This window comes from Halictus rubicundus, chromosome 5 (genome assembly GCF_050948215.1).
Source record: "Halictus rubicundus isolate RS-2024b chromosome 5, iyHalRubi1_principal, whole genome shotgun sequence".
NCBI lineage: Eukaryota > Metazoa > Arthropoda > Insecta > Hymenoptera > Halictidae > Halictus > Halictus rubicundus.
In genome coordinates this window covers 17,311,458-17,339,083 of record NC_135153.1, presented here as the reverse complement: position 1 = coordinate 17,339,083, position 27,626 = coordinate 17,311,458, and the positions used below count along the sequence as shown (strand labels likewise).

The following is a 27,626-nucleotide window of genomic DNA, read 5'->3' as shown; positions in this document are numbered from 1 at the left end:
CTATAAGGAAGTTGTACAATAGACCCAAGAGGAGATCAAAACGAAGTCAAGATTCCAAATGAAGGTATGCAGAATTTGTTAAGGAATAACATTTTATTTAGTTTACTCTATTCTTGCGTACAATGTAAATTATATATACAACTGCGCGTCATTATAAAAAGAAGCGGAATATACATGCCACAATAGCAAAATACAATAACTTTTATTTCATTTAACTGGAAACAATGCACGCAGAGTACCAACAGTTACTTAATTATTTATATCATCTATAAATCGAGAAAACAATTGCCAACATCACGATATTACAGCAACCAAGATTTATCATTAAACTCTTGCATATATTAATTTCATGTGATTGTTATTATCTAATGGTAAATCTAAAATACAACAGAAACCCTAATTACTTATTCGTTATTAAGGTCCAGGTCCGATTGATGAAGCCGGCGATGCGATGTCAACTGCAATTAAATAACACACGCGTTAATTTTTTATTTTTTCAAATCACCTGCTCAGTTCTAACACGATTTCCGCCCAACCTGTATAACTAATTAATATAAAATTCCCTTTTCCTTTTACTGTACAGAAGATCCGTATAAACTTTTCATTGTACCCCTGGTAAAAGATTTTATAATGGGTTGAGCGTTCGGTTCATTTGAATATCAATATCATTAAACAATAGGACGAAAATAAAATTTCTATTGATTTTTCCTGGAAGCCACAGCAGAATAATCGAACGTACAGATATTTTAATAAAATTGGTTATAATTGGTCTCAAAGCGAGACCATTGTCTCGTCGAACAAAGCAGAAAAAAGTTTACACTCGACTCTATACGTTAAAATTTAGAACGAATATTAATTTGTTTTTCTTCTTTCCTGAAGATAAGTATAATATGATGTACCCACCCAATTTCCGAAGATGAACGACAACGTGTAAGGGTTGATCTTCGTGGAGTCTGGGCGACGTGTCTCAGGAAATAGCAGTTTTCTTTGTTCGTCGAACTTTTGCATAGGTATAGCGAAGTCATTATTTAAAATCACTGATTCTAATTCTTGATTCCTATCACTGGTGGTTTCTTCGTTGTCCGGGAATGCATTGTCTCGTATATGTGGATCGAACCTCTTGCCATGACCGCCGAAACAGGAGTGGCCAAACGCGGAACAACCACCTGCAAAAAATGTTGAATACAATAATTACACCTAATTCTAACATTTCAATATCAGTGATCCGAAATTCTTTGGATGTTTTCACTGATTTGTACTTCATCGACTCATTTTTGTGTGAAATCTCCTGTTTTTTTAGAAGTTACAAGGTTCACCCAATGACGTCTAGTTAAAAATCGTAATTTGTTTTTCACTCTGAAATACATTTTTTAAATATTTACTTTAAAGGGAAAATTTGCAATCTGTGTCTACGTGTGTAACTAGAAATTCTTCGAAATACTACTCACGCCAATAAATTATGCTTTATCTATTTCTTATCGAAGATATTATATTAGACGGACAGCGTTTCAATATTATGGTTCATACACCCAACTGCAATAACTTCTATAGAATTTATCTCCTTTTATGGAGGTAGTAAAGTAATAAATTCTATTAACTACCGTTACAATTTCGAGCCGCCATCTTAAAAAAAAAGTATTATAGTTTCTTTCGAAATGTGTACAATTATTAATCAACACCAATCGACACCAATTTTATTTCGTGTTCAAAAATTCTTAAACAAAGCTTTTTTGCAGTGAAAAAAGCACGTGATTTTTTATATCGTTGCACCCTTTGAGACATTATGTTTTGAAAGCCCACCCACATTTGATCGAAAACACGCTGTATCGCTTAAAAAATGTCACTTAAGCAAAGTATGCTTAATATGAAAAACATTTTCGTTAAAGAGACAATTCCATTACTGGAATTTATATATAACATTTTGTTTTGTTACCTACAATGATAAACTGACCACAATATGAATGTTTTTGTGAAAATACGTTTGCACAATTTTGCGGAAAAATTTATTACGGTTACATCATAAAAATGTATGAATTCAAGTATGAATAAGTATACAAATTATTCTGTTATTAAAAAGGCAATTGGAAAAGGGCCCCGTGTTCTATACGTCTCTTTCAATAAAAGCTAATAAAAGTAACAAAATAACATTAAAAAGTCAAATTCGATTTTCTCAAATTTAATTTGTTCCTTCATAAATCCCTTGGAGGTCCTGAAGAGCTTAATTACGGAATGCAAGGAGCTTCCGAAACGTTAACAATATTTTTTCACATAGTGTTCCATATTTGTGGGATTAGCTTTCATGCATTCGGACCAGCCAAGCGACACGAGAAGAGCGCGGATCATTTTTATACGTCATCTACGTTGTATCTGGACGACATCCTCTGTATGCAGGAAAACTCGAGTGACCAGAAGATTCTCCGGCAATCGGGCTTCCTCAGAGAGCTTCCAAAGCTTTTAAAACGCACGAACAGCCGCGCTCGAGCATTGACGGAAAGAAGCTCGAAACGAACGATCGATTAAGCCCGGCTTCGTTTGCGATAATAATTGAGTGAATAAATTCACGCGCGACGGACCCGTTCCTTTCTCGCCGTTTTTATTTTGCCACGGGTCACGTGCAACGAATCACGTTTCCGCCCGGGCACTTTTTACTTTAATTTTCAGTTTATCCGCTCACTTGAAGCGCCTAAGCCAATGGCTGATTCATTATTCCATCGTGGACGGTCGGCTCGCTTCGTGTTACGCGTTAACAATTATATTTCACGTCCATTCTTATGGAAAATTTTCCTTCCATAATGTAATAATACATTAGCCATTCTTATTTTCCATATCCTTGACTTTTTCCCCGACAAAACGATATTTTATTCTCACCATTCACTTAAATCCCGATTCTACCCTCATTTTGCAATTTTATATAACAAAAAAAAAATATATATATGGGAGTAAACCTTAAATGTTGCTTAATGTTCCCTAAAAAAATCTTTTCTTTTTCTACAGTACGGTTATAAGCGAGAAAAGATCTTAGATTCACTCCATTAGGCTTACAAGTCTGCACACCCCCTTAACCTTTTGACTCCCAATGGGGTGTATGTGTCGCACAAAGTAGGCACGCCTAAAAATGAATTTTTAGGCTTCTTTGTGACTGTAGTCATTAAAATAAGTACGGTTTTCTTTTTTTAGATCAAGGGCGACATGCAAGGAAGCCAGATATATTAGGGGTACCCATCAAATATCGTGTGCATCTCTGTCGCATATATCGAGGCATTACTGCATACTATAAATACGGCGTTATTGCAACGATCATAATGGCCGCGTCCTGCGGGCAACGGAACGCTGAAAAGACGGGGGCGGGGGACGAGTGCTGTCGACAAAGCCTTTTCAAGTCCTATGCAAACAGCCCGCAAACACCCATCCACCGATGTAATTTCCCCGTGTGACAAGCTTTCGACGATCCGAAATCAATTTTTGTTTCCTCGTGCCGCGCAACGGCGAATTGCCGAAAACAGAAATATTTACGGAGCTCGCGAGCTTTTGACAAACGTTCGCGCCGGAACTTTGTGTTTATGATGGCCGAGGATGAAACGCGCACCCCCTGGCCGGCTCGGGGCCAGTCAATTTCTCTGCACAACCCAATCTCGACTTCAAGCCGGGTAGGAACGGTTTTGTTGTTTCGAACGTAAATGGCGTTCGACAGAACGCATAATTTAATCGGCCGGACGCGACGGAGCACGGCGACGCTCCTCCATTTGATTGCTGTTGCTGTTTTCAATCATTACCATCACCCGTTCGGAGTTTCATCAGCGCCAAAATTGGACGCGGCTTCGAAATTACTTGTTCCTAATGTTTTCTTTCGCAATTGTTGCAACTGTACGGTAAGAGTAACTGTAAGGTAATTATACTTATTTTTAAAGCGTAAACAATATTAAAAAAGATATATACAAATGTTAATTCCTTGAAAAGGGAGATTCCTAAGGTTATTCGAAATAACTTTTTCCTTTACAGAAATGTTCTCCGCGGCTTCGTTCAGGAGTTATTATAGAAAAACGCGGACCAATCAGAGCTATAGGTTCCTCTGAGCGCGGCGTTGGCATTGGCCGAGCCGGAATCCGTCTGCTGAAGCCACGGTCTGATTGGTCCGCGTTTTTCGTTAATAACTCGTTAACGAAGCGGCGGGGATCATTTTTACAAAGGAAAAAGTTACTTCGAATAAGCTCAGGAATCAGTCCTTTCAAGGTAGTACATTTTTGAGAAATGTGATTTTAATGAAAAAATTTCAGATTTCATTATGCTTTAGAAGTAAGTACAATTAATTTAGGCATAGTAATTGGTAGAACATATTTTTATTTTTCAGACATTTTAGAATATTTTACGACAGCGAATATTAGAAATGTTCTGTCCATTACGTTTGCGTATTTCCAATAACTTGTTATACAAATGTTTTTGTTTTCGTTTGTATGTTTCAAGAGAAACACTATGATTTGTTTCCAGTTGCCTGACTCACTCTGTGCGCCTTCCCTTTAACCTTTGAACGTCCGACCATCTAACTGCATCATAGAGAACCAATACCAGGTCAATTCTAACTGAAATTGATTTTTCGCTGGGGACACTTCTGATCTCATTTCCGAAGCGGTGGTAGCACATTTTTATTTCTCTTTCTTTCGATTTGATTGTCATTATTAATAACAATTCGTCTGATCCTTTTTACCGATCGTAATCCCTCCTTCGTTTCCTTCCGTATCTTCTATTATTGTAAATCGATGTTTAGACTGGTCTTGCTATTATTTCTGATTTTTAGAATGAACGCGGAAAATTTATATTTTGCACAAAGACGCAATTGTTCAATCCTGTCAGTTTGCACAAACCTTCCGTTACAATCTGCTGTTCCCTGGTATACCTGTTGCAAGTCTATTCTATTTCACCTGTAGGTAATAATGAACTCTTCTTTTTCTCTTTCTGTCCCTTTTCTCTGGTGCGCTCTTCCAAAGTTGCTACATTGCTTTATTGTTCTTTTTATCGCTTTGTTTCTTTCTTATAGTTTTCCTCGCGTTCTTCTTCCAGTTTCTTTCCATTCTTGCGCAATTATTACACACAATCACAATATTTATTCCCTTCTCACCGTTCCCACTAACTTTTCCACCGTTTCTCATCTTCGAATTTCTACAGCAAACTATATAGTCCATTTACGCTTTTTCATATCCGCGCATTCTTTTTTGCCTCCTGCGTACCATGAATTTTCGATCGATTTTCCAATGTGTTACATCTATGTTAGAAACATACATGTCGTCTCATGATTCATTTATGTGCATCACACACAGTGCTCAGAGGCAAAAAATGCACCGTTGAACAAAACAAAAGGACGAAGCAAATGTTCGTTCGTTAGATGTGACAAATACTTCCGTTAATGGTGAAAAATGTGGAATGGAAGTGTTATTTGCTTTTAACTAAAATGTTCGGGTGTACATATATGCATTTAATCATAGGGTAATTTTAATACGAAACTTCGAAATTTATATATTATACCGAATGTCCATAAATTTTCACTGCGTCATTTTAAAAAGTCGTACATTCTAATCGTTTTTGCACTTTCCCCGTTTTCAGAAATAAAATTTAAAGTTTTAAGCATTAAAAATAAAAAACAGACTCTTTTTTTTATATGACTATGTGAAAGGGTGGGATTAGATTAAAAATAGAGATTGATAAATATAAAAAAATATTGTAAGAGTTAATTTGTTAAATTATTTGCTGATCCAATTTTGAACCTAAAATTATAAATTCAGTAATGTCAAGCAAGCAAAAAGACGATGAATGCTTGCAAAGTTACCATTTAACAGATTAAATTATTACAGAAAAAGTTATTATAAAGAGTTAAGAAAAAATTTACTAATCCAACTGTGTGCTTCCATTTATATTGAAATGATCTATACATTAATAGACATAAGATCGTGAGTTTTGATCACCCCTGTAAATGACAAAGGTGAGCACATGAAATATAATACAGAGCTAAATATAACTGGTTCAAGATTTCTTACGCGAGGAAATAAACTTCTATTTAAATCTGGATTCGTGGGATTGTTTACAAAATTCCTCCAGCATGAAAATCTCCGATCCGGTCGCCAGCATTAAAGACTGCTGTCCTTAAACAATACTTGTTGCGACAAACGTAATTTGCGAGAGAAATGATTGCTGTATTATAAGAATTTCTGTTCCTCGAGAACGGTGTTTTATTGCTTCTACCCACCGTTCATTCATTAGATTCTTAAACAGTTAGGATTCAAGCTGGATAGAAAAGGAATTACCTCATGCATAAATATTTTACGAGGGCGTTTGTAATACATTTTTTACGAAAAGTCCAAATGGACATTCGGCTGACATCATCCTTAGTCAATTTCTACGACCATGTCCAGGTAATATCTTTTATCGCCCCTTGAATTTACTTTTGACCTTTTCCACGAACGAAGAACAAATTCCGGTTGCCCAAAGAACCTGTCTCTTTTATAACACGATCAAAAAGTTATTTAAGAAGATTGTGCAAGGGTGATTCTGGGAACTGGAACAGTTTATTGCTTTTTTTCCAAGTAAAAGTAGAAACAAAAATGACAGAGGAGAAAATCACATAACACGTCCTAACATCCTGTGACCTTATTTTTTATGCGGATGCATCGATGCACCCTTCAGGTGCAATTGCACTTTATCCTTCAATGCAACCCAATTTATTTGTTAAACCAATCGATTTCTTTTATTATCTTGGATACAAAAGTGCTAACCCAAGGTCATCGAAATGTCACTACTTTAAGATTTTTTTTAAATAAAATCGTTAGAGCTCAAAAATCGATAATTTTTCGAGAATAGGAAATTTAATGTTCGAACACCTTTTAAAACAATTTTTTGATCCTGTTGGACTAATGGAATGAAAGTAGGAATGAAAAGTACCATACACGTGAAATGTATGAACAGCGGCTTCATTTGGCATTACCGATTTTGATTTGATCCGGTTTTTAATTAAAGAAAATATGAAAGGGAAGACACACGGTTTGAAGATAAATGTTTGCTGAGGAAACAAACTGAATCTCTCTCGTAACAGTAATTGTTTCATTCCATTCGGTCCGATTCCTCTGATGGCAGAACTGATTTTGCTGTTTGAAACAAAACAACCGTTTATCAAGATTAATCAAAAGGTTTGGACATTCTCTTTCGTCGCATTGACGTCACGCGTTTATTTCAATTTCGTGAAATTACTTCTCTTCAATCATCGAAGGCAATAATACTTGCGAAACGTACGCACACTCGTTCGATTGCTATACGTGGGAACCAGGGTAGCTAATTAGTTCATCGAAATATCTAGATTTACACAGGACATTGTATTTTGTAGCTTTCGTTCGGTGCTCAGGAAAGTGTTAATTTGTGCCCAATCAAAATGTGATTTTAATGCGTGGGCTCTTTATAGCGAATGGCGCGACATTATTCTCTTAGAATTCTCGTTTACTGCGCCGACGCGTTCATGTCACTTCATTTCGTCGTTCGTTATTTCGGAGAATCTTTTTGATAACATTTTAATAATAAAAAAAAAACGAGCGATGGTTAGAACCTCTTCGCGGGTTACTCAGAAAGGTGACCTTGACAACATATGTTAATATGTCAGGTGCTGCCTCTTGACGTTTACGTACTTCTATTATGCAGTATTATTTGATTTTTTATTGTTTCACATTGTCCTACAAACTTTCGTAATTAAATGATCGTAACTTTCCATAAGCTACTTATGGCAGGGTGCACAATGCAAAATGCGTGAAAAAATACAGAATTGCTTGATGTGACAAAATCTGAAACAAGAGGAATGTTTTCATAAGTGTCAGAACATGTGAGATTGTTATTTTCAAAAATAATTTAAAAATATTACTAATGCTACGGAATAACTTTTTTGTTGCCGATTTATAAATCATTTGTGCGAGTCACTGTATTTATGTATATTATTTTAGTCGTTATTTGTTAGTAAGTCGTATATTTCTTTCTAGAAAAGAACGAGAAGCTGGTTCTTGAAAATATAATCGAAGTAAAATCAACTATTTACCATTTTGTTACAATTGGTTTCTTAAACAGTTTGGTATTGGGTCAACGATCATGAAAATATAATACACGGCGGGGGAAGACGACAAGACTGTTTGGAAGATGCGAAAATATGTTTATCTTTGTCGCAGGAATACGTCACCAGAACTTCGCAATTAATAAAGTTCGAAGCGCCTCCGAGAATCCAGTGTGCACGCATTTAATTTCGAAAGTCGTGCGCGCTTGACAAAGTTGCAAAATCAGACGGTGGATCAAGACGGATGGGGAGCGTCGTTCTTCAATAGCAAAAGCCAGTGTAAAGGAACGGCAACTCATCTGACCTCCTTGTAGATAGAAATGACGTTACTCCTCGGATCGAGTGATTTAATAAAAGCCGTTCGTCTTGCTACAAAACTGCGAACGCCGCTCGAATTTAAAGCGTGCTACAACGATCAACATTTGTCATGCCACGCAACTTCCTCCCGGCACCGATTAATTAATTAAACAACATGGCAAATGGGTCCAGTTTTTCTTTGGTTCTCGGGCCATCATTTCTGTCTCGTACTTCACGAAATTTATTGGAAACAGTAGTACAATCGAAGAGGAAACGTTTAATTGTTCAGTTGAAAGTGTAACACAGAATCTATTTTCAGAGGAACACTCCATTTGTTAGGAATTCGATTGTACAAATTGTAAAAAGTCTCCGATGAAACTGGAGAAATTAGTGGTGTTATAAATAATTTGAAAGACTGGACTGCATTATTTTGCAACAAGCTGTAGCTATAAATTCACTTAGTGGTGGATATAGAAAATTTTATTCCGATGTAAGATGACGCTTTTTATTTCGAAATAAGAAAATCCCCCCTGCTCTTCTTCTTCATCCGAAATACGACGAAAGCCGGTTCCGAGCCATCGCCTTATATCGAAAGAAAACAGTAAATGGCGGCGTGGGTCAGAAATGACTCCGGCATAGGCCTAGAACTCGCAGGAGTCCGAGGATTAATTATTAACAGTTTGCAACGAATCGAGTAATATGTTTTCAAGTAAATATTGCATCGCGTGTTACCGAAATTATATTTACAGTGTTTAACAGGAACCTTGAATACATAACAAATATTAAACAAACAATGTGTCGCCCGACCATATCTTTTACAACAAATATGTTTAATTAAGTACACGTAACGATATACCTAATTTGTAAATGCCAATTCCCAAATTACGCGTAACTGTGATAGTAAAGTTGCTTACGTGGGATGCTGCATTATTGTATTATCTCGTAATACTGTTAACAAACAACTTTTATTCGTCGCGTTTCATTTGAACGTATCAATTTAACGATTTTAATGAATAGAATTTCAAAGACGATGTTCTAGTCGTTATAAGTATACCAATTATTCGGTATGCAAGGCGGGGATTATAACAATATCTCGGAATTAGCGTCATGTGCTTTTTCCTGGAAAATGTTTAATTGAAAGCATATAGGTAGACGTCACTTTGTTTCAAGAAAGTTTGACGAATTTTAATCAGGTTATATTAACTAAAATGACGATGGAACTCCGTTAATGTAACAATATTTTCTCATGTAATTAAAAACTACCCCTACCATTGTGCAAACAACATTTGCATACATTAAAAACTTCTGTGGAAGTTTTTTATTTGTTAAAAATTTAATGCAAGGTTGAAATCACTTATTTCCCAGCCAAAAGTGGGACAATGAAAACAATTTATCAATATCAAATATGTTACTGTTTGAAATTGTATCTGTATGTGTAATTTAGTTTTAAATTAAATATTCAAATTCTGTTCGTTTTGGTGTAAATATAGTATTAAATATAACTTTAGGGAACGTACAGAATTGTGCAACATTGTTACACATTGTTTATCAGTTGATATATAATTAATTAGTTCTACTGTCTTGTACGTTATAGTAATCTAATATATAATCTAATAAAATAAAAGTTATGTGCTATATAATCTAATATATAAAATACATATAATATAGTAGAAATGATAGAAATGAACCTTTTCAGTCTAACAATACGATGTAAAAAAATTGTAACAGACACACTTCTATAAAAACAAATTTTTTGTGCACTAAGAACAACTCTGACAGGATATTTCTAAAATTTTATACCTTAGAATGTACATTCCGAAATACTCGATGTCGAAACAAAAACATTCGCAAGCACTTTGAGCTTCTCCAACTTCTTTACATCAAAAGGAAAATTACTTAAACGCGAAGTCCTAATTAATTGTGAAGGTGAAACACAAAGGTAAACTTTGCAGAACACTAAAAAGACGAAGAAATCATCCTCCCATTTCGTATCGTATTATTTAAGCAGCAAATATATGTTCAATATTACCTATACAGTGCTAATGCCCTGAAATTAAACAATGTATCACAAAACTCTTTAAACGAATTAGTATTTACCAATTCGGTTGATTATTATTTACGTTTAAATATTTATAAGCAACTTTTGATGATTGAAAAGCGACTAGGAAATCGATGTACTGACGACAACAACCTGTTGTCCTTCGCCGATAAGAGAATTACTTTTGCGCCGATAAAAACGACAAACGAACTGAAAATGACGGGGATAAAGTCACGTGTCACGCGTTACGCAACCGAAACGTTCAAAAACCAATGTTCATTAATCAGACGATCGGACATGTACGCACTCCGTAATCGATACAGTCACAGTGCGTTACTAAATAACGACCATAACGAACTCGCTAATACAAAGTAGTTGCCGGGCAATGGGCGTTGTCTAACGGCTATATATTTTCATATATTGCGTAATGAAAGTGCATTTCGTTGTTTCCCGATTTCCGGGGATGCTTTGCTCAATGAAATTTTCCGATTGCGAATTTTATCACATTCCGAGAACACTGGACCGTTCGAGGATAAGATTGCTGCTGGATTGCCACGGCAATTTCGTTGCTGCGAAGAAACTTGAGGAACTGGCAGAGCAAAGCACAGTTAGCAAATTATTACATTTGTTTATCCTCCGTTTGCTTGGACAATAGAATGGACCGCTTTTATTTACAATGGTCTGCCCATGCATAGTAGTGCTATGCAATATTAAGTTGGTGAAAAAAATTGCAGTTTTTGTTCTTGAATTTTAATGCTACACAGGGTAACTCCTGACGTCATTCGAAGTAATTTTTTCCTTTGCAAAAATTTTCTCCAAGGCTCCGTTCAGGAGTTATTAAGGAAAAACACGGACCAATCAAAGCGCAGCTATGGCGGACCCAGCAGGACCCGCTGAGCGCGACGTTGGCATTGGCTGGGCTTGAGTCCGTCCGTTGTTAGCCGCGCCCTGATTGGTCCGTGTTTTTCGTTAATAACTCCTCAACAAAGCCGCGGAGAACATTTTCGCAAAGGAAAAAGTTACTTCAAATGACCTCGGGAATCACCTTGTTTTAAAGAAGTACATTGTTGGGACATAGGTGGCGTTGTTTAAACTGATGACAATTGCAATTATTCTTCCACCAACCTAATATAATATTTAATGGAAGTATTCTCTTCACTTTCTGTAAAAAATAATCTTTTCAGCTCGTATTTTGATTCATCTAGAAATACGATGGTAGTCAGCGTCCACAGTACTTGGAAATCGGACGAAAGGAAATACTGTTTCCTTTTTAAGAAAGAAACTACATGCTCCTCCCTTAGCCGAGGCATTGAATGTCTTCCCCACTTATTCGCATAACTTGTTACCCTCCTGCTCAGCTCGTTAACAATCGTTGTTATTACCGATGCTCAAGGAAACCAACGCCAAACCGCCATTACGGTTAGGTGCACTTAGATGTAAAATTGCTATCCCCTTCCGTTGTAACATGAGAAGACATTGCGTACCTATTTGTGCTAATTTATTTCGGTGTAAAGGTGACGTGACATTTACTTCTCCTGTATTTTTGTTACCTTTTACTATACACTCGCTGCATGCGCGAATGTACGAAACAAGCTTCAATAATTTTTAATGAAGCAAAACATTTTCTATCAAGAATTGCTACCAAAAATAAATATATATAATCCAAATAAATTAATATGTAGGTATATCATTGCCATGCTAGTAAGAATGAATTGATTATATGAAAAATAATTAAAATAGTCTGCAATATAAGTGACGCTAGGTACATTTTTATACATAATTTTTAATTCTTCGAAGAAGCAAATTTAATTAAGAAACTTTGTTTGCATAAACTTCCGTTCAATTTTTTCGTAGCGCCATCGAAAGATTGTCGTTACATAAGCGGATCGATCTTTCAAATTGGTTCATCACGAAGTTCTTTTCGCATCTGCAGTATAATTAAATCGTTAAAATCTACAGTCTATTAAACCTATAAAAAAGTACCGTTACAATTACGAACTACAGTTACTATAATGAAGTAATGAATGACTTTTGGAAATAATGCGACGTTTCACAGCTTTGAATAGTATAATGCGATTTTTGTAAACTTTAAAAATACATTTTTCTCGTTAAACGAACGACCTCTGACTCTTAGAAAAGCGTGTGTAAACATTTTAAGAAACTTTTACGAGAACAAGAAACTGCGTTGGCTGCAGAATCGTTAACCAAAGTTCGCAATACCTTTGTCATTTGCGAAAACCATTGCGTGCGTAAAGCTGAAACAATGTTACTTCGTTCCAACAAATGACACTCGATTCGGTTGTAACGAACGCAAACGTTTTTAGTACACGCTTTTAAAACGTCAAACGTGATGTGACTTTTGATCACTCTATAATTGCAAGTACTTATTAATCGTGCAATAAAACCACTCGAAAGATGAGATTGTCAAGGAAGAAAATTGGAACGCGAGTCGCTAACGAATTTGACACTTTCAGCCTACAATGAAACATTTTAACAAATTTTAATGGCTCGTTAAAATTAAAACTGTTTCTAATGTCAGATACAACCAAATATCACGAGATATTAATACCGTAGTGAGAACCAAATTTTAACATTCGTTTACAAATATTAATAGTCAGATTGACATATTTATTTATTATTTTGTTGCTCTAGTTTAGTTACGCGTGCGGTCAATCCAAAATATATGGAAATTAATTTCAAGAAACAAATTAATTTCAAATATCGTGTGCATCTCTGTCGCATATATCGAGGCATTACTGCATACTATAATATTGAATTTAACTCACCATGTGTACCTCCATTAAGGTTGTCGCGCCACGTGGTCACTCAGATGAAAGAAATTGCGCTCGAAGATAGACCTACCAGTTTTCTTATTTAAACCAATTCATACTTGATCAGATATCGATCTCCATCTATATTTTGGAACGTATGAAGGGCTAGGACGTTCTATAAGTCAATATAGCAGCCGCGCCAAGCCGGTATTACAGACTCAGCCAGTATAAAATAGTTTCGCGTCGTCTCGGTAAGTGAAACCCGTTCCCATCGTAGTTTCCATACATCGAATCATCCTGAGTAATAAGATCTCGATCGAATAGGGCTGCCGGTAAGTAAGACGATTAAAGAGGGCGGTAAAATCTCCCGTTGAGGAAAGCAATTTTTACGAGTCCTTGGGAGAAGTTCCGAACCCGGTAATCATCAATTACTTTCTTATTATGCTGCAACAGAGTGCTGGATGGGACCATGCCGGAGTCATTTCCGACCCACACCAATATTTTACTAATACAGTTTTATTCCGATATAAGGCGACGACTAGGGACCGGCTTTCGTCTTATTTCGGATGAGGGTACCCCACCTTTCTTTCAGATTGCGTCAATTATCGAGGTTTCACAAATTCTTGAGTAGATAAATTTTTTTCTTCATTTCAATTAATGTTACACCCAGCTTCAGTTTGTTTTACCCATTCAGAAGATTAGTAAGTATGATCCTAAATCTCTTTGCGATGCTTTATAATGTAATTTCATTGTACCATTTAGCTCATCAGACCGTGATGGAGCTCCTACGTTTGTATTTTTCTGTGTAATGAACTTTTTAAATTTTTTTATTTAGTTTAGAATAGCAATCGCTACGATATATTTTACATTCCACTTTCGGCTTCATTTATTAAATTAGTTTGGTTTTATGGGATTTTTGAGAGGTTGATATTCAATTAACGTCCAAGAGGAGAATCTTTTTTAATCATATAACGACCTTCGCATGACCCACTCGTAAAGTACTCGTAATGTTCACGTGTTGAGCGAGAGCAGAGCTCATTTTCCTGAACGGAACGGTTAATTTTTAAACAAGATTCCTTTGCTACTTTGACGTACAAATTTTTTGCATGAGAGTTATTCTATCTGTCCACGAGCATGTAACGCGGTCTCCTCTGAAACTGCCTCGAAAAGTAATCGCGATAAGGGTAACAAAGTGCAAACAGTTTCTGTCGAACTGAACTTCATCATTGTTTTGCCACAGGCGTTGTTGACCGTGCCTTCTAGGGGAGTACATAAACGTTTGGGGTGGCGTGATTTTGCTTTACTATGCATGCGTTTTTTCAAATTTCACTGGACATTATAATTGTAACTTTAGGCAAAATATATCTTTTAGGCTATTCTAAGAAAAAACAGTTTCTTTTAACAGTTTCTATAAATTAAAGAAAATATAAGAAAATTCTGAAATTCTGTATTTCACCTTGATTATGTTATTCGTAATTTATTAAAATTATTAGCAGGAATAATAACTAGAACTCCATTTATGTACTTCAGAAATTAATAATATACCTTTCATTAACTCCAATAATACACCATTTGTATAATACAACACGCATTCACTTTCGCAGTCTAGCAACAATTCAATTGCAATATTGAAATTCAATTTAACATATACTTGCTAATAATAATCAATGTGGTTAAGATATAATAAATGAAAATTTTTTCTGGGACCCTACATCTTCAACTTCAATATTTACATTATAAAAATTTTTGTTTATTCACTTGTATCAATAAGGTGTCCTGTGTGTTCTTACAATAATATTATTCATGTCATCATGTAAAGATCTTTTACGAGATGAGAATGAACAATCGATGTGCACTTACACGTTCGTTGTAAACATTTCCGCGTCATATTTTCATATAAACCTTACATTAAAGCGAAGGACTTTGTTATTATGCATGAAACAACGAAGCGGTAACGGAGAAGAACAGTGTAATGGGACATTCAATACTTTCTATTCATTCCATGTTTTGCAGATAATTTGCATGCAACTAGTTCACGGTAAATCGTTGGTGTTTACTAATTTCTATTTTTTCAACAACATGAGTCGGTCAATATTGAATCCATTGTAGAAGTATTCTCACGATACTTCACGTATCACACCATCGACGAGTTACGAGACTACAGATCTGAATATAATAGATTAGGTATAATTGCACATGCAGAGTCAACAGATGAAAATTCTCATATTGCTTCGGTTCTTCCTTCACCATAAAAATATTACAACATTTGTGTTACAAAATTACATTCATAAATTTGTTAAACTTCTGTCGTGGCAATTACAAATTACTAATATAAAATATTAACAGATATTCACTCTTTCTGTCACACATTACCACACTAAATAAAGGCCGCAATTTTCGAAATGAATAAATTAAATAGAATTATGAAGCAAGGTAAATTAATCAACACATAAATAGTGACGTAATATTTTACATGTTACTAAATATGTAATTTATTATAATGCTACTGTTAATAATCTCCTTTTGCAAATTTAACACATAATTTTTTAATAATAATATTGTACATCGTTCTACCGAGTATACAATTTAATAATTATGTATCTTCATATTTTAAAAATTCCTCTGCAGTACTCTAAAATGCACGAACTCTTTTATCGTATACCTTTCTAAATTTTGTTTTTAAATCTTCCGAACTGCGCGTACAATTATTTACACCCGAACACGTGAAATAAATTCCACCTCGGGAATATCGTTTTTGTTTCTCATTGTCGGACGACTTTCGAGTTTCATTGTACGCGCGAGCAACTAATAAAAAGAGGGGAAAGTTCAATAACTCCGGTCGCGTTAATGAAAAAGTGTAGACGGTCGTCCAATAATAATGTTATCAAAACAAATGTACGACGAACGAGCGTGCGAGGTGTAGCATTTCATGTTGTAATGGAGAATCGATGATTCGATTCCACGATTCCTGTGCTAGGACGAGCAATAGTGACAGATTAATGCTCGCGGGTGCTTAAAGGGTTACATATGTGTGTACCTTTGTAGGTTGGAAAGTGAGAGAAATTCGACAAATTTTTTTTTGCATACCAGTTGATTTAAAAATTAATATTTATATCTTATTGTACAATATTTGAGTAATGCTTGCTGAAAAATTGAGTTACACTAGACCCAAAAAGTACTGAAGCACTAAATTTCCCATTCAAATATTTTTTTGCCCCTCCAGTGGAGGGGATAAGCGAACTGACTAAGATCGTGTAGCTCCTTTCGGCTTAGATCGAGACTTTACTGTACTAGTAACAGATTAACGACAGATTAATCAATTCGGCGTAAAATCGAGCAGATTCATCTCCCGATTTTCATGGAGTATTTGTTCCATTTCGTCTCTTTTTTGCACGGTTTAAAACCGTACACCGCCATTTGCAAATAGCGAATACCAACGCAAAAATCTGCGTACCGGTGCACGCGGTAAATAGAATTGTTTCGCATATGTGCGCCATACCAATAAGTTGATAAAGACCAATTTGTTATATTCACGCCGGCTAGAATTGTACTCGAGAGCATTCAACCTTTTCTTTTTAATTGTCACGAGGTTACCAATTAAATACGTGTGCAATAATTGCGTTCAGTTCAGTTGAGTTCGATTAATTTCGATTGAATAATTTCTGCGGATCTCGAAGGGATCAAGAGTGACTTTCTTATCGGATAAAAAACGTATGAAAACGAAAGGGAGAATTAAAATTCAAAAACAGTTAACAAATCATTTCTGTCAATATTGTAAAAAGCAGTACAGTGTTGAGAAAAGCAGGACCCATGCTCAAAGACAAATTCTAAATAACTTCTGTAAATCTTGACACTGTGAATGCTTTGAAAAGTCTTTCTAAAGTGGTTTTTAAAAGTATCAGAGCTTTTTTAATAAATATTGTGACCTTTTGTAGCTTGTTTGAGAAAATTGTAGTCACACAATGGGCAATTTCAACATTTCTGTCGAGAGCAACGTGAAAAGAACGTTTTCAGTCGTTACTTAGTTAATTAAGTACTAATCTAGGAACAGCAAAAGTGGGTACCTTTGAAAAGTGAAATTGTGAAACAATATACACATTTTTGTGGACATATTAAATAATTAGGGGACACCACGTTTCCAAACACGGTTTTGCCGGGGCTAATAATATTCAAAGATTACAATTAATTCTAATCTCTCACGAAACTCTATATGAATGCGTGCTGAATATTTTCTCTGGCAATTAAATCGCAGTTTTAAAGCGTCCCTTTAATCAGTATGATTCTCCCCTCTATGTCTCATAAAATATGGTAATAAGGTCGAGATCATTCAATGTATCGATTAAACGATTCACATAACGCTGTTTTATGTCTTGTCCATTTTTACAAAAATTAATTTCCGCAAACTACCAACAGGTTCATACAGATGACCGTAAAAGGTCGAAAGAACAATAAAGGGACGACATTATTCCGTTGTTAACTTTTAACACGTCCGTTATTCCACCTTCAACTAACTCCTTGGCTGTTTTATGTATTTCAAACGAACGAATTTTGCTCATATAAAACTCTTCACACACATAAAACAACGTCAACCACTACTTTCACACGACTTGTTACGCGCTTTTGCAATTTAACGGACACGTGTATAACTGTTCGCAAAAAAAAGACAAGGCGATAAAATCTCAAAACGTGAAGAAATAAGTGGAAAATCTAATAAAATCTTTTCACACGAGGCTCTTCGGTTTTCGAAAAAATCGACTTTGAAAATCCATCAAGTGGTTGGCATTTGTAATAAGTAGCCTGCGGATTTTATGCATTTATGACAAAAACCAGTGAGTGCAATTTCAAGCCTATGAATCACTTTTTGAACGCGCGAATACACTTCTTTCATCCTACTTACATACGGAGAACCGGCACATTGTTCAGTAAAGCGTCGAGAAGTAATTAATACTGCCATAAACCGTGATCTCTGCGAGACACCGTCGCGACGGCGATCCACGCGGCCGATTAATTGGGTTAATCTCAGAACCGCATCACTATGCCCCCGTAGTCCTTACACACTTTTACACTCTTATCATATCCTATCGTGCATTGTTTAAAATTTGGGGGGCTAGTCCTGAGTAAATTTTATTTAAAATGAGAATGAAAAATATCTATTTGAAATCATTTATTTCGTACTGTTAATACTGTTATTTAAAACTAAAAAAAATATTGATTTATTTGAAATAATAGCAATTTCAAATAGTATTTTACTTATATATTTCTTTATTTCAAGAAATTCTTTATTTCTATATTCCTTTATTTTAATATTATCAATTATTTCCAAAGTCTTAACAACAATGTGTGACAGTAATTGTTAGGAGAATTTTGAATAATTTTTGAAATTTATTACAACTGAATGTTTATAATTATAATAGAATTTTCTGATAGCTCGGAATCAATATAAAATATGCAACCGCACTTTCACAGTATAAGTAATTGACAAGATAAAGAGCAGTCGTTATTATAAAGTAATTGATTTGTGTTCAAAGTGGTAAACCATAATAGTCAATTACAAACATATTAAATTATTATGCAATATTCTGTCTTTTGTTTACATTCTGCTGTTTATGACGTTAATTTAGTATGTAACATATGTAGTGTTGTTACGTTAAAGTATCTAGGGCAGCAACGGATTTAATTTCGTTTTTAACATAATTTTTGTCATACATAGTATAGTTCGACCTTATTCACGTGTCAATTTCGACAAAATAGTTAAACTCAACTTGAATTAGACCTTCGAAAATTAATGTGCAGTATTACTAAATGACATCCAAAATCACTTACCCAATTTGATGAAGCATAATCATAATAATTGGAGGCAAAGATGAAACTGTGATGGAAATACAATAGACTAGACACGTGTAACATGTGAACAATGCTGACGGAAGAAGCGATATATGTACATAGTACGAACAGTAAATACGCATGGATTCGAATTATTGGATTAAAATATTAAATGTTAAAACGTAAAAATCGATCCATAGTCGAATTTATAGCAATTATGGTATTTATAAAATCTATTATTGTCAAACTAAGCATTCATCGAAAGTGCGAAGAGACAACAATTGAATTATGGAAATATTGTGACGCTTAATCAATCTTATATATTACTTTCCCATCAATTATAAGTATATTATTGAAGTAACGATAACAATGTAAAAACAGCAAATGTTAATTGTAATACAAAGTCATTATATATGAAAAGATAAAAGAAAATTGTACAACTGTAAAATAAAATTATGATTTAAACCTGTACATAATTTATTTGAAATAAAAGTTTGCGAATAAATGGTTTAAATGATCTTAACTAATATTTGATGTATTATTCAAAGCTCTAAAGGAATTCTTAATTTTGCACACCTCTAACAAGTTGCAATTTGTGAACTTTGGATGCAGCCATTTTTTAAAAAGACTGTAATAAATATATTGATATGTCAAAAATATTAAAATTAAGCTTTTTCGGGGATTAACGAAAAGAACACAAGCCCTATTGGTGTAATTCAACAATAAAATGTCACTCGATAATCCTTTTAACGCAGAGCCGGTCCCATTATTTTTATTTATGTTAGTTCTCGCAGATGTCCCCCATTTTTTCATCCACTCTTTCCTCATAATTGTAAAACAATAATACAAATTTCCAATGAACAGAATAGCTAGACTTACAAGCGGAAGCTGATTTGATACTAAACTGCTTCCAACATTCCCTGACTCGTAAACTTTAATGTGAAATGCAAATAATAATAGGGAATCGTACCAGGAAGCTTAATAAACGTAATAACACAGCCATAAGGATATAATAGTCGGTAGTAAGAAAACGATCATAATACAAAGCCATGGCTTGGTACTGTAAAATTAGTTATTTTATTACTTATTTTTGACAGTATCAACTCTACCAAGATACGACTCTATCAAGATACGATCAACTAACAAATTATTCATTTTTCGGAACGTGTGCTATTTCAGAAATAGATTATTTTTCATTTTCTTTTCCTACATTGCAACAGTAATTTAAAAGTTTCTAAAAAAATCCAGGTCTGCTTCTGAAATTCATTTTCTACTGCAATATACGCGGATCCACTACGGTTTGTAAAGTACATAATTTCTCATCTATTAAACATGAACAACATTTTCCTCGAGCATAATCGAATTCGAAACTTCTGCTCGAATTTTATTTGACGATTGAAAATTTAATGCTCATTCAAATAAAATTATTCTAACATTATCAGAACACGTACCAATTAGTCGTTATATTTTATTCAGCTGGTTAATTATTTAACCACATCGGAGAAACGTACGTCACGTTCATTTTTCATGAACATTTTTACTTCATTCGTCGTAATAAAATTACTAAAAGCACACAGATGCAATAACACAAGAGTCTACCTAAGAAAACGATATGATAACGTCATGTTCATTTTTCCTGAACATTTTTACTTCATTCGTCGTAATAAAACTATTAAAAGCACGCAGATGCAATAACACAAAAGTTTACCCAACAAAACGATACGATAACGTCATGTTTATTTTCCATGAACATTTTTACTTCATTCGTCGTAATGAAATTATTAAAAGCACGCAGATGCGATAACACAAAAGTCTACCTATTAAACGATAAGAAGCTAGATGTTGCTATGGGTTCGTTCAGATTCAACATGCCATAATCTTCTCGAAGGGCCGAAAAAGAGAATCCATCTGGAAGACCGACGGAGAGTGCTTCCGATTTGATTTGAATTTGAATTAACGCGGACCCACGGATCATTTTTGTTTGCGATCATAAGGGAACTAATTTAAGTTGTGCGAGCGTCGAACGGCCAAGAATTATTCGTTCGATTTTGCGTAGCCCGTTTGTACTCCTCGAAATAAAGTTCTCCTTGAAGTTTCATTCCCCGCGACCCCGGGATCACGAGCATCGAAGATATTCACTTATTCGCAATGGCGACACCAGCTTTCATACTTCTCGCGTTCACGTGGCCGGAGTAGTGCACGAGGTTTGCATTTGTGTCCCGATTCCTCTATCGGCTGTTCGCTAAACGAGCCCGCTTCGCTTCGAAACGACGGGACAATGTGACGTATTGTTCATTTAAGCTCCTTCCACCGGCAGAGATTCGCTCACACGTGTGAAATAATTATGATAAGTCCGCGGGTTACATTTAACACGCTTTCAACCACCCCTTGCATCAATTTTGTGACACGCAGCTAAGGAAACGCTTCCTTCTTTCGTTAACTAATTCAATATCCTACTGTTTTAAATTGCACATACTTATTTTTATTATTACAATCACTAGACTGCGGATTTTATGCATTTACGACAAAGATAGGTAGAATATAAAATAGTATACAGATTAAAAGATTTTTAGGAGTGCCAGTGAATTATTCAGTATTATCATTGTTTATTATTGTCGACTGATTCAAATTATCAAAGGAAGAAACAAACTTCTACTTGCTTTCAGTATGTTAGTACAGAAAATTTCTATTTTGCATAAAGACCCGTAGTCGAAGAATTACTATTACGGTAATATCTCCGGAAATGTCGCGAAGGTCTCTACCATAACTGTCAAGATTTGTATCCCCACCACAGGAGGATCCTCCTTGGAATCTGCGGGCGATGGAGATAAACGGTTCGCAGTAAAATGTTAGTTTTGTTGACTAATGTTATCATGTTTATCCTAGGTCGAACGAACATCATCATTTAACGGTTTAATGATATCCTCGATGAGATTATTGATTCAAAACCGCCGTCGTAAGTTTTTATAGTGGCGGCATGGCGCGGAAAGTTATTTAATGGAATCATTATGCATTTATGGCTCATAAAAATTTTCGAAATCTACTGAAGTACAATGTTCGCTCGAATTTAATACGATTTTCATTCGTGTCTGATCCATAAAGGCTATTACCACTGAAAATGAGGTACCATTTGATGCCACTTTTTTTCGCATTTGTTTACATAATGACAAACTGCGTAAATCTTCGCAATCTTGTCGGTAATAATACCGCTAAATGTTTGTGATGTTACAATCACTTTTTAATACATTATTGAAATGTAAAATACAAGTTTAAATGAAATTAAAAAAAAAAAATGTGAAATCTTACAGTAAAATTTTCATATTTTTATTATTACAGTTATTGCTTACTACGTTACTTTTTTATTTTTTTAACAAATGGTTTTGTATTTGAAAAATGCATAAGAAAATTGTTGCTCGTGTTTATTTCTTTTTATTATTTCTATTTGCACTAAATATGACCGTGATAGTATTTTCCTCTAATTTCTCTAATTTTATCTACGAAGTTGTAAGTTCGTGTAATTGTTTCGAGTTTCAAAATTTACTTGTAATTGTATCAAGGGACCGCAGCTATTTTGCAATTCTCAAAACGTGCTCCTGCAAACATAATCATAGAAGATCCAACCCAGAATATACACGACCAGTAGAATACATATAATGAGACAGTGTCGCGTGAAACTTACGAACTTGACACTTCTAGATATGCTACACGTGCAACATACATATTACATCAAGACCTTAACCTTATGAAGCATGTATTATTATATTTACGTACATATACATCTTCACATTACTATGCCGTGCGCCACGCTTTTCAAATTATTTTACGTATCGTTCCTTTCCCCATGGTATTACCATATTAAACAGACGTATGCTGATAAAATATTTTCATTACAACAACTTAACAGTAGAGTATCTTTAATAATATATTTAAACCACTTTTCTGTCACACTAGTCTTAGAGCTCTAGAGTTTGAATGTGTTTATAAATCTATTTGGACAATAAACTAGTTTCATAAAATTGTTACTCGCAATTTCTTGAGCGCATTTATACGTATGTATATTGATGGTCCCTTAAACGCGTATATAATCGCCTGTCGCAATGGAAGGGTTAATATTTTCCCGTCAGTCTCTTCATCTACGTTATTAAGCCTTAATACAGCTTAATTCGCTCAGAAAACATGATCGCGTCGCTTTACCCACCTATTAATAGACTTTCTAACTGTCAGTCTGTGTATTTTATACAATTATAACAAGAGCGAGTGGCTCAAATACGAAACAATGAAAATCTCAGAAGAATTTATTAATCCTACTGAAGAAGATCAATTTCTATTTAATCATTTATTTATTTTATTTTTCACAAATGTCCACGGTCATTGACTGTGGTATATGTAGAAGAAACATAATAGTTTTGTACTAAATAATAATCTCACCAGAAACTACAAAAAAAAAAAACTAAATAAAACTATGCCAAAAGTTTGATACGAATAACAATGCAATGGCACAGTTTCGGACGCTGTTTATACCCATCACTACTCACAATCATTCCCGGATAATGAACCAGCAAAATGCACGCTGTGTTAGAAAAGTATTTAAAGAGACAAAAAGTGAACTAATAAACAACCGTCATTTTATACAATAAAAAGGTAATAAATCGTTCTAAAATTTAAACAAGTGAAAAGAGAAAAACCAGATAAAACATTTTGTTAGCAGTTGCAAATCTTCCGGAAGTTAATGCACACGGTGCATCGCGCGCAATAAATGTTTCAGCGAAACTAAACGTCGGGATGGTAAATGAACAATTCTTATCGTCCGGTTATTGTTATAAAATTCTTCGTTTTGATCGAACACAACAATTCATGCGCAAGCTAACTGTGGTTTCAGATGACAATATTTTATATTTTGAGGGGAAAAAGTGTAAACACCGGATAGAAAGAATTATTAATAACCCGTTTGTCTAAGAAGCAGCTTTGATATCGGAGATGAGTAATTGAAACTGTACAATCAAAAGATAGAAGGTAGGATGATGTTATAAGAGTGAAATTAAAGGGATCTTGCGTGCTTAATAACGCTAACAACATAGTCTTCCTTTTGACCTTTACTTGTCTGAAATTCTGTCTTTCTTCTATCGCGGTCTTTCAATTATTAGTTTCCACCTCCCTTAAAGTTCCTCCCCCACCCCCCACCCCCCAGACATATATTTAACGCAACACGTTTATGGCCGAGCGAATTTATCGGCTCTTATTATTCCGGTTGATCGTCTAATTTTCTTTTCGAACAGAGTTTCTCCACTTTTAAAGCTGTGTTAACTCCCCGAATTCGCTTACCGATAAAACGTTATTTGCAACGTAAAAACAACAAACACGCAAACTGGAACATATTCGTCGGCGATGCAACAAATGGCCGGGAGGGTCTTTTCGTATTTTTGCGGAAATGGATTGTTATGATATAAATTTGCGTAAAACAAGGGGAGAAATTGTTTAAAGTGCGCATACATCGTGCTCATATTTTCACGATGTAATTGTTAGGTCCCCCCCCCCCAAAAAATATTTGCGCTTGTCATCGGGCGTCATGCGCATTCCTTTGATGTAACCGTCGCAAAATCGAACTGTGTAATCAATTAAATTTTTCTACCTGTAGCATTTGAGTTTCATTATGAAATCATTGGAGGGGTGAATGACACAAAATTTGTGGTATTTGAAACCATTTTTTGTTGAGTAACATTTTTGTTGAAAAGTTAGAGTAATCGGTTTACTGAAATCTTAAAAAGTACACTTTCTGGATTTGTAACAATTGTATGCGTTCTAAAGATTTTTGCATTTTCCACAAACTAGAGACAAATCATTCTCGACCACAAGTAATAAAAAACGTGTTTTGTAAAATTTCAGTACAGATAAATTTAGTATTTTCTCTACAATTCCGATCTATTAAAAAACAAAAAAAATTTCACACGTTATTGATGAACTAATTCTAATTTCTCAACAAATTTTCTAGTCGTCTGGTGCAATTTAAAAAAAGTTAATCTTGATTATAAGCTGTCCGAATATGAATGGAAATAAATTTGCAATATGTATCAAATTTAATACTGCAATATCTTGCAATTTTATCTAGTATTTTTTATATATTTGTTTATCTAGATCAACCCCCTTTCCAAGTTGTACCATCAGTCGAGGGACACCCTGTGCATACCACAAATGGCAGAAAGATTCACGCATCCCAGTTATGACAACGAGTCTACAAGCTGTCAAACGCATCCGATGTAAATTCAATTTAAAAAACAGACACTCTAGTACAAATATGTCACTTCATCCTTGCGCGCCCCTTGCTGAAACATTTTAAATTTGAAAATGTACAAATTGTGACTGACAGAAGAATTTGTCTCACTTTCATTTTCTTCTGAATAAAAGTGAGGTTCGAGGGAAACTTGGTGCGCAATCCTACACATTTTTGCATTGGAAAGTTGAATGAAAATAATTATTGTATACCGTCATTCAAAGGGGTAATACAAATACTGCAATTTTAATGTATCAGTCCAAATAAGTGAAGTCCTAATAACGTTCGATTCATGCGTGCAACGACGAAATATTTAAAAAAATTTTTAAAGTTGCCATCATTTCTATTTCATACCATTGCACTTTTCTGACAGGAAATATTCGATTAAAATCGTGAAGCTTACTGTTGAAAGAATTATTGGGCGTGCGTTAAAAAAGAAAATTAGTATAGTACATACGTTAGACAAATACATACGTTAGTTTTCACGAAATATTAACAAAACGATGTGGTTTTACCAAATATAAAAAATGCACTGTTGACTGCAAAAATTACACGAGTTTAACAACGTTAAAAACACACTGTTCTCATGTAAAAATCACAAAAGAATTTGCAACATGAACTTCTGATATTGTAGTTTCCTCAACGCTTGATGATGATCGAACCGTTCTTCAAATCAGTCTCAAATTGTCCTATTCTGTATCTCATGCAGAGAGAGAGAAAGAGAGAGAGAGAGAGAGAGAGAGAGAGAGAGAGACATATTCACTTTTTTATTAACATTTTCTGCATATATGACGAGCTCTATTCTTGCATTTTCCTTCATAGTTAACGAAAATATTTTCCACGTCAAATACCATACACGAGTACGTATAAAATAATAAATGAACACTTATAAAATAATAATAAAAGAAAATGTTAGAAAAAAAGGAATATATTTCTGTTTGTCTCACATAACTAATGACAAGTTATGACAAATATCTAATGACAAAATATCTTGACATAACTAATGTCAATATATTAATACTAAAATTATCTATATTATACTCAATACGTATAGTTATTAATTCTCTTTAAACCGGAACAAAATTTCGGTCCAAATGTCCCAGTTAAAAAATGGACAGACAATAAATATAAGATTCCTTGTTCTTCCGAGTAATTATTCGACAAAATAAAAATGTCCTACTCGAATTGCAACAAACTGGTTCAAAATAGAAATTTCTTTTTTTTTCTTAACACTAGGTTTACGCAGCATTAAAATTGAGTATTTTACATTACTTTATAAAAATAAGAAGAATGTGTCTGTCCAAGTTTTCAGCCATTTTTGAAATAATGTATACCTAAGGAAATAAGTTTGTTCAGTAATTCCACGTTGATGGATCTTCACAATCTCAATAATCGTAAATTAAAAATATTAGAACCCGTCATTCTGACGGGTCCCGTGAACCTAGTGTTAACATGTTAAGTAGATCGAAAATTATTTAACATTGTTTGTAAATTTTTCTAACCGATTTTACCGTTTTAAATTACACCTAGTCATTTTCGTTTTGCGTAAAATGAACTCGTTGGTAATCATGGAGGATGGAGAGGTGCTGATCACGGTAACCATAAAATATATTGCAAAGGGGGGTCAAGGGTCGGCGACCAAATAGAGAAACAGTTACTCACGTTTGGCTTGGGCCATGCCACTGGCGAAGACCAGGAGCATAAGCGCGGAGACAGAAATGCCGATCGTCAGCGGGATACCGGAAGTCCTGTTGCTCCTCATTCTGTACCTCGGGCGAACTGTTCCTCACGACTTGGTCTCTCGGTTGTAGGGGTCGACAGCCAGGTGAACCGGAGGAGGGCCGATGCTTACTCGGCGAGCAGGTGGTTGTGAATGAACGGAAGGGAACGCCGAGCGTACCTTCTTTTGCGGGAGTGGAAACCAGAGTGGCGCAGTCGACATCGCCATGGAGCATGCTGACTACGCAGACACTGTGGGTGGTGTTCGTGCACGCACTGATCACGCACACGTACACACGATGGACCCAAAAAATAAAAGTATTTCAAACACTAAATTTCCGATTCTCCAGAGATCGTCAATATTCGAAGTATTGTAATTTCATTAAAAAAAAAAAAAAATAAAAAATGGTACATTGTTAACACTAGAACTACCGAACCAGTTAAAATGACTGGTACCCAATTTTTTCTTTCACAATTACTGAAATTATAAAAATGTTTTCATCCGAATTTTTTGAATGAACTATTTCATTGAAGCACATGTTAGAATAAAAATGGTGTTAGGTTTGAATAGATGTGGTCTTATCGTGATTACAAAAGTAATATTCATCTTTAAATTTGTTTTTAAATTTCATCGTT

At 34.8% G+C, this 27,626-nt stretch overlaps 1 protein-coding gene across 1 annotated transcript; it reads right to left on the bottom strand.

The window, feature by feature from the left end:
- Positions 1 to 88: 88 nt before the first annotated feature.
- Positions 89 to 27,196, bottom strand: LOC143354665 (uncharacterized). The gene is made up of 3 exons (XM_076788927.1): positions 26,934 to 27,196; positions 904 to 1,166; positions 89 to 458 (listed from the first exon to the last, which is right to left on the bottom strand). The coding sequence occupies exons 1-3, from the start codon at positions 27,031 to 27,033 to the stop codon at positions 405 to 407; spliced, it is 417 nt and encodes a 138-aa protein (XP_076645042.1). The 5' UTR covers positions 27,034 to 27,196; the 3' UTR covers positions 89 to 404.
- Between the last annotated feature and the right edge of the window lie 430 nt (positions 27,197 to 27,626).